Genomic DNA, 8,857 nt, shown 5'->3' with positions numbered 1-8,857 from the left:
AAGCATTCAAAATTCATGCTCTAAACCTGGCTCCTGGAGCCACTGTGGACAGGGCCAGACTGTATTCAGATCACGTTAACAAGCAGTGCCCAGACCTGGGCAGAGCACGTTTTCAAACATGCTTGGCCCGTGAGTTAAACAAGGAAGAGGTGACAGAGCGCAGCCTCTGGGCCACACTCTGCAAACAGCAGCCGATGTCCTCTCCCGGGTGAGGGGGCACAGTGCTTCCCTTCAACTCCCACTCTTCCTTGGCTCATGTTTCTATCTACTTTAGCTACTGGTTGGACCTCATCCACATCAATGGCAAAGTCAGTCTCCAATACAGATACAAGAACCCCTTTTAGCCACAATTACGTTTACCACATCCCTAAATGTACGTGATTTTCAATTTGACTGCTAAAAGCCTAAGCGAAGGGTGCAGAATTGGTGCAAGGATCCCCCTGGAGCATTTAGCTAGACCCAGGTAGACAAAATGCAATTATGCACATTGGAATTCAGCTCAGGCGCAAACACAGGGTAGCATAACACTATGTGTGAAGGCTAGACACTAGGGTTAGCTAACAACAGAGAAGCCGGGTTGAGAAACAAGAGAAGAGAGAGATCTGCTTTTGCTTGTAAATGTGCAGTTGTTAGAAGAGGCAGGACTTTCATGCCATTGCCCCCTTATCACGCCCTCTCCCACTCATCTCAAGTAACAGACACACTCCACTTGCAGACAAAACCTGGCTGCTGTAGTGTAGCTTGGTTTTATTTATGTCCACAAATATTTCAAAAAAATTACAAAATACTCAAATGGAGAGAACACAGAAGTCACGATTTCTGGGTTTCTACTCTGTTTACACTGTGTTATCCCATGGCAAACTACTCATATATACATTAAGCTTCAAGATATATATAAATGTAGCAGTCAGAATGTACACTCTGCTTTAACGGTGCAGTGAAACAAGCTCAACTATGACGACATAGAACAAGAGACGTTTCAGAAACACGAAAGCAAAATAAAAAAAATCTTCAAAACAGAGGAAAAAATGAGAGATTTCTGAAAGGAAACTAAAAGGTCTGGGTTATAATAACAGGGCATCGAACACCAAGATGGTTTCAAAAGCCATTGCAAATAAAGCTGTAGTTAATCACTGGATTGAGGTGGAAGAATCTCAGAGCTTCTTTGTGCCACGATGTCAGAAACATAAAAGATTCTACTACGCTGAAAAAAAAAAAAAAAGATCAAGGGACAGCTTTTTGAATAGGGATTGCAAAGCACTACTTTGATCTTTGGAAAAATGGAAGGAGAAAGGACATGAAGGAATCAACAGCTTTTTCCTTAAAAAAAAAAAAAAAGACTGAAATAGAGAGGCAGCATCATGTGCGATTCGTGGTGGTGTCCTGCCTGCCCTTCCCCAGTTCTAGATGGTGAAAAAAACTGAATTTTGATGGAAATTTCCTTAAATAAAGCCTTCAGTACATTAATGCTCTTTGTTGGCCAGGGACATTTTTATTAGCACCTCTGCCATGATCCTTGCTGGATAGGTGTTAATGCTATTTCACCCCACAACCACAGACAGAGACAGAGACTGGAAGTAATGTACAAATATTATAGTTCCTGGTTCTAGGGTGAATCTCTTGGTATCCAAGCCCGAGAACTCCCAGGTGTCAAACCCTGGAGTCTTGGCAGACAGGAGCTCACACAGAGTTCTGATGGGACTGACTCACTCTAAGGAACTGAAATGGCATTAAAAGGAGAACTGGAATGAAAGGATGAGAAAAGAGATGAGATGGAACTGAAACTAGCCCTCCTCCTTTGGACACACATGCTACACAGATGGATAGACTAAGCCTGGAATTCCCTGATGCAAGTTTTAATTCATAAATCGGTGCCATTACCTACCCGTCAGTGCAGCCAATGAGTAGCAACATGGTAATGTTGGTTTCTGCCCTGTGTGGTGGTGAAGCACCATTCATGCCATGCCTTCCACAAGACTGAATGATTAACTACAAGTTTATCTAACATGGCTCAATACAGTCCTATGACATGACCACCACATATAACAGTCTACCACAGCAGAGCTACAGCCCTCAAGAGTTGAGAGAGAGAATGGAAGAGGTTATGTACCAGTAGAAAACATGACCAGCAGATGCAGATGTTCTCTGGATCCGCCACCCTCTGCCTTATCAAAAACATGGCTAATGCAACAACAAGAAGATGGTTTTGGTATGTGTGTGTTCAAGAAAGATGTGCATCTTGGCTTAGGCAGCGAGCAAAGCTATCTACAAAAATATATGCCTATTCTTCTACTGTGTGCACCCTTTCTCCTTTGCCATATATCAGCCATGGACACACATGGGCAAAGTTCTTCTTCCAGCCAATCTGGGCTATTCAGCATGAACCTGTTGTGTTGGGAGTCACCAATGTTACTAAATACCTTTGGCTAATCCCACAGCAGCAGGTTCCTTGATACACAAACCTTGAGACATGTTAGAAAACGCCCCCAAAAACAAGCAGCCTTCAGTAAGAGACAGGTTAAATTTAGATTATTGGTGTTGATGAAAGAACTTTAAATACACAACTCTGTAGTCCAATTGTCTAGTCTCTCCTTAGAAATATGTAAAACAAAAGCCAGAGAAAGTGGGCCCTGTCCAAAAATTCTTCCCACATAACACTGACTTTAATAGTTTGAGCTACACATCATATTTAAAGGAAGATACTACTACTTAGAATTTTTGCTACTACTAGCGTAAATTTAAAGAGATAGCTTAACACAAATTTAGCGAGACTATTGTTTTTAAAAGACAATAGAAGGAGGCAGATTGCAGCCAAATTTACAATAATCTCTACAGTAGAGACAGAAAGGGCAAGCCAGTTTCAAGGGACATCTGTACTGCTGAGAAGCAGAACTCAATAAAAGTCATCTGCAGAATGGAAAGACAGAATGATAATGGGGGAAAAAAAAAAGGGGGTGGGGAAACAGAAACAGTCATTTGTAACATTATCCCTGCAACTGCCTTTAATGCTTACTGTTGCTACCAAATCAAATTTCAAGCATTTGCCCATTTGAAATTATTGACACCCATTATTTCCCTTTAATTAAAGGGATAATTATATATATTTATTTTTATTAAAAATCAACTCTGTATTCTGTCACTATCAGGATTTGTGAGGTTACTGAAAAAACCAAGATTGTTACATTTGTGGAGTTTTGTTATTTTTCCTCCCCGCCACCCAAAACATTATTTACAGACTTGAAAAGCCATGCTGAAGAACTGAGCTCTCTTTAAAAGTATGAAGATTTCCTACAATGTATTAAAATAAAAGTAATTATTTTATTATTATAGCACTTGGATTCAGAGCTTGTTACGCCACCTACTTGCAATCCTTATTTTTTTCGGGTTTTAATATATATATATATATATATAGATGCATTGAGTGTCTCTTCACGCACAGTGACTGTCGTGTTGTGAACCTGATTCTAGCACCTACCCCAAATCAATCCAACAAAAACACCCCGCCCCCCGCCCCCCCAAGATTGCAGGGTAGTTCTCTGAGAATTCCAAACAGTCCTGTATTTTCAATAGGCTTCTGAATAGGTGGTCATGCAGGGAAGCCCACACCAGTCTTGAGAAATCTTCTCTACAAATGAACACTATTTATGCCAGTAAGTCTTTAGCTGTTGGTAGGGGAGGTGGGTGTTTTCTTTAGATTTAAATATATAAAGAAATCTTTATAAGATATTCTTTTGCAGCTCTTATTGTATGTAAAAAATGTTCCATTCCTTCCCAAGGACTGGGGCTTCCATAGCCGGCATTACAAATAAATAATTTATTACAACTGTTTGTCACCTTCTTTCTTCAGTCGACTGAAAGAGAAAGAAAATGTGTTTTAGCGGACAAAGGGCATGTGGCTCAGCAATATGTTGCCTTTTGATACTAGCCTCACTGTAAAATGGGGGGGGCCCCCCGCGGGGAAGGGCATCAAAGTGCCACAAAGGGGACATGGGTGGGGGGCAGGAGGTCTGATTTCTCAGAGTGAACGGAGAACCAGCATGGTAACAAGTGGTGAAGAACACAGTCAGTCACAGGAGATGATGCGCTTTGTTTATCGGGGTCTTCTGTACACAAGTGAGATTATCAGCAGGTGCCAGCAAGCAGTGCAGCTGAACTGGTGCTGAACATGCTTTGCCCCTGTCTACACTTGCAGCTAAACCATGTTCAGCATCAGGTCAGCTGCCAGTCCTGTCACCTGGTGTCACAACACACAATTTTCCAGAGCACAGACAAGGTTTGAGACACCAAAGGAAAGGGGGCATGAGGCAAGCACATGCCAGGCTGCTGCTCAGCCATCCTCGCTACGAAGCAACATAAAGAGTGGACCTTGCTGGATGCCGGAGGCGGCGATTCCCCTTCTGAAGATCGCTAGCTGCCATTGCAAAACAGAAACAAGAGGTCTTCCAATGAAGGCAAATGGGGGAAAAAGAGGAGGAAAACCATTGCAATATAATAATTTTGGGAGAGGAGGAACTTGCATGACTGGTCGAGATCTGCCCAGCCATTCATCCAGCGTCTGTATTAGTTATGCTTTCACCAACTGTTGCCCATCAATAATTTGTTCAGATTTACTTGCTGGTGAATTCCTCTCTTATTTCTGTTCATGAGGTTTTTATTCTTCAAGGGGAGGAAGCGGGGAAATGGCAATCATAATGAATGTCACTAAAAGCAAAGCTAATTCTGCAGCCCATGACAAAGCTAGTTTATTCCTTACGCCAATTATTCTGACCTAGTTTCCAAAATCTGTCCCAGTCTCCTGTGACAAAGTGGGAATGTTCTTAATATTTTCGCTGAATACTGTGTGTGTGTGCGCCTCAGCTTCCCCTATGTATTACTCAAGTATCTAGATGGTGGGATAAGGGTGTGTGATAATTGCAGAGACCCCCAGAGGGCAGACGTGACTGCTGACTGGCTGCCGGGCCATAGAAAATGGCCGACACTTTGTGTCCTGGCAAATGATGGCCAGGCTCCCTTCTCTGCAAGGAGCTAGCTGAAGGTGTTGTAGAAGAGACTAGGTGACCTGTTTGCCCGGGAAAGAGACAAAGTCCAGAGGTAGGACAGGTGGGAGTGACTGAACCTGGGCTGGTGGAAACTGGTCAGTCTCCTGTTTTGGGACTCAGGGGGGAAACCCATGGTTCTGAGCTCTGGATCCCCCCAAGATGAATTTTGCTGAATGTTCCTGATTTCTGTGCTAAGAAGATCTGTTGTACGCTGTGTTCTCATCGACTAATAAACTCTTCTGTTTTATATGCTGGCTGAGAGCCACTGCTGAGTCCTCCCCAGGTGTCCCTTACAGGTGGACTCACTGCAGGACACTTACAGTGTGAACAGGGTGCTGAATGCGCCGAGGCCAGACCAGGAAGTGCTGAAGCTGAGAAGGCTTCTTGCCTTGGTGAATCTGTCCTGTGGTGGGGACACTACACTACACTCCTCCCTGGCTTCATTCAGGGCGGTTTCAGAGCACCGAGACTGTGATGTCGTGACACCTCCACACCAAATTAGTTTTTTCTGAAGCTTGATCTCCAAGCACATTAAGGTCACACTGACCACATGTTTGCGGGGAGGGGACCTCTCAGGAGAAAAAACTCAGGGAAATAGTAACAGAGCTTTTAGCTGCGTCTTCAATGTATCTCTCACCTGTAATAATCTTCCTGACTTGGTAGATGCCCACCGTGCATGTGGGGATGCCCGTGCAACCACTGCTGCTCCATAGCCAGTCTTTGCAGCTCTGCTGACTGGGCATGCATGGCCTGCAGTTGATGGGCTGCTGACATTGGAGGTGGGATAGCACCAGGCAGGTCTCGTGGGTAGGGGGTACCTGCAGGAGACATCACATTTATGCCCTTCACAAACATTAACTGGTTCTCGGTGCCCTGCAAGGTAGGTAAAGCAGAGCATTATCCCGCCACATTCCCATTTCACAGATGGGGACACAGATGCGCTGAGTGGTTAAGCAACTTGCCTGAGGTTATACAGCAAAACAGTGGCAGAACTGGGAATTAGAATACTGATTTCCAGTCTGCCCACTGTTCTAATCACTATACCTCATGGCTTCCCTACAGCTGCTACTAGGATTCAGCTCTAGGGGAAGTATTAGCAATGAAACAGGAGGTCTCTAAAGACTGTAACATAAAAAAGTTCAGTTTAAAAACGGTAAAGCAAAAGCATAAGAATTAAAGCTCCCAATTCCGTCCACTGCACATTTAGACCAGACGAAAGTGTTTACAGCTCGGATCGAAGTGCTGTCTAGAGGAAGGTCAGTGAAATGTTCTCACCAAAGACCGGGTGTCGGAGCATTTCATGCTCGTGTGGTGGCTGCCCTAGCAGCGGGTTGGGGATGGTACCAGGCGGGTAGGGGAAACGTGCCAAGTGGGGTCCAGCTGCCAAGGGATCCACCAGCGGGTGAACAGGTCCTGCTGAACCTAGAAAAGAAGATAAAAGGGAAGTTAACCAACTGCTTGGGGAAGCCTCACCATTTGGGGAACAAAAGCCATGTTACCACTTAAGCTTGTGCAATATCTGGATTAATTGGTGTGTAATTATGTGGAGTTTATCTCCACCTGACTTGAAGCCCACTTCTCTATCCTCAAGTGTTTGAAGTGACATCTGCTTGCCAAACAGTCTTAATTGTTAAAGCAACAACTCATGCCTTTCAATTTCAATAACGAAAAAGAAATCTGCCAAGTGACAGGAAAAATCAAACAGCAAAACCACTTACACATGCATTGTTAGCAGCCTCCTTCTTCCCCACTTCACACACACACAGAGGCAGAATCTCATGCCAATACAGTTAAACCAAGACTCTAAGGCAAAATGTGTCTTTTCAGAGGTTTATAAAAAAACACTGGCTGTAAATATCTTCTTGCCTTCTGCTAGCACATAAGTACAACTCAAAGGATCACTGACAATCCTCAGGTCAGAAGGGCTTAACAATTGAGCACCCTTGTAATACTGCTCTGGACAGACAGGAAGCTCTCAAACCCTCCATTCCCCAAATCAGACAGTGTCACCTCCAGGGAGCTGCCAGCCTTCTACAAAAGGGAACCCCCCCGCCCCCTGTCCTTATTTGTCCTCACTTGTAGGCAATTCCTCTAATGTCACTTTACTAAGAGGATGAAAACATGACACTGATGAAACCATGACAATATTTACTCATCAGTGCATGGCAAATCCCCTGCATTTAATCCGCTAGAAGTTTGCATGGAGATTGCATATTAGCAGAAAGCAATCTCCCATGGTCATTTCAATCCCAATATTACTCCTGTTTCTAAGCACACACAAGTGCAAGCCTGTAAGAATAGCACAACACAAGTAACTGTATGTCAGCGCCGCCCATCACTCAGACCAACCCCCTACTTTCTCTTCCTTCCTTGCGCAGCTAAGATCTTAATTCTGAAATAGGGCTTCGCTGACTTCATTTCAGTAGCTCACTCAATGGGCCACACCTGAGTTTTCTAGCTTGAGTTAGTGGACTGCCCATCCACATGAGGTAGCTAATATGTTTGTAAAGGCTGGTGAAGACTCCAGGCTGGTCCTTGTGGGTACACCACAAACGTGTGTGTCCTGGAACAAATACTTGTAGAGCGTCCATGCTGGCCTTAACAAATGCGTTAGCTACCTTGAGTTAATAAGCAATCAATTAATTGAAGATAAAAGCCATGTGTAGACACGCTGTGTCAGACACTTATTTCTTTTCCTTTAAAAGTTACCATATTCCAGCACTCAAGTGTCTGTAGCTGTAAAGTCAATTTAAATCAACCCTATTCATCATCTGCAAAAGTGCAGTCCAATCTATGTCAATCCTGCCCCTTTACAATCCATAAGACTTGATATTTGGTGCAGTCCTTCTTCTGACCGCCAGAGCAGCACACATAGCATGCTGAACACTGTGCAAGTTCCATCTAGTAGTGCCTTTATGTACTGCATCACCGCTATCAAATCCCAGATACATTCCTACTGAAATACAGCTGCGTATCACTTGCCTCCTTTGATGCACACTCTGGTTCTTTCTGCAATAGCTCTCAAATTCCCTTCCTAACCCAGGAAACAGAGACACCATCTATTTTTAATTCACATGTTCCAAGACTCATTATGCTATATTTGCTTGCTTGCACAAGTACATCTGCACTACGTTTGTCCCAGGAACTGTACACCATGTACTTGAATTGCTTTCACTTCTGACCTTGCTGCTGAATTAGTTGGTGCCTTATTTAACCTTTCTCCACCAGTTTGCTATCAGAAAATGTGGAAATCTTGCTTTGGTTGCCCATCTTCCAAATCACCAATGTAGTGACATTACTCATAGCTACTCAGCCAAATGAGTGACTTTCCCATCTCTTTGTCTTGACACCTAACAGGATACCAAGTTATGTCACCAATCCTTTCTGGGGATCTAAAAGCGTTTTAGAACTAAGCACATTCTAATGATGAAGGTCCCCAAGCTTAGACCGAGGAGCTTTCTGGTAAGCATGAAGAAAAGTCTATTCCAGTTGTACAAGGCCCAAATGTTCACGGTCTAGCAGTGCAGAAAGGCTGAAGAGGTAAAACCTCCTTCGCACACCCTTTTCACTGCAGCTACTAGTATAGTACTGAGGTCACGCCTCAGCAGAGGCTGCCAGTTTCTCTGAACTGTGTAGAGGTTTTGCATTATATTCACTAGACACTATGATTACACTAAAATTGGGTATAAACTATGTGTTGGTAAGGGGACTTGCATGCCAAGAGGGAAGAAGGGTGGGGCTGTAGCAACCAACAGGAGATGTTAAGAGAGCTGAAGCAGGGAGGTCTGCTTTACGTAGTCAGCACTAGGAAGTTATGA

At 43.8% G+C, this 8,857-nt stretch overlaps 1 protein-coding gene across 15 annotated transcripts in view; it reads right to left on the bottom strand.

The window, feature by feature from the left end:
- Positions 1 to 727: 727 nt before the first annotated feature.
- The window catches only part of RERE (arginine-glutamic acid dipeptide repeats), a 402,477-nt gene continuing 394,347 nt past the window's right edge, over positions 728 to 8,857 (bottom strand). For all 15 annotated transcript variants that reach the window (XM_073316831.1, XM_073316829.1, XM_073316839.1 and 12 more), the window contains 3 exons: positions 6,315 to 6,461; positions 5,677 to 5,857; positions 728 to 3,851 (listed from right to left, as the gene is read on the bottom strand). In XM_073316831.1, the coding sequence (XP_073172932.1) occupies positions 3,818 to 3,851; positions 5,677 to 5,857; positions 6,315 to 6,461 (362 nt within the window). In that variant the 3' untranslated portion in view covers positions 728 to 3,817. The remainder of the gene's footprint in view (positions 3,852 to 5,676; positions 5,858 to 6,314; positions 6,462 to 8,857) is intronic.

The sequence above is a fragment of the Lepidochelys kempii genome, chromosome 18 (assembly GCF_965140265.1).
Source record: "Lepidochelys kempii isolate rLepKem1 chromosome 18, rLepKem1.hap2, whole genome shotgun sequence".
NCBI lineage: Eukaryota > Metazoa > Chordata > Testudines > Cheloniidae > Lepidochelys > Lepidochelys kempii.
This window is presented reverse-complemented; position numbering and strand designations above follow the sequence as displayed.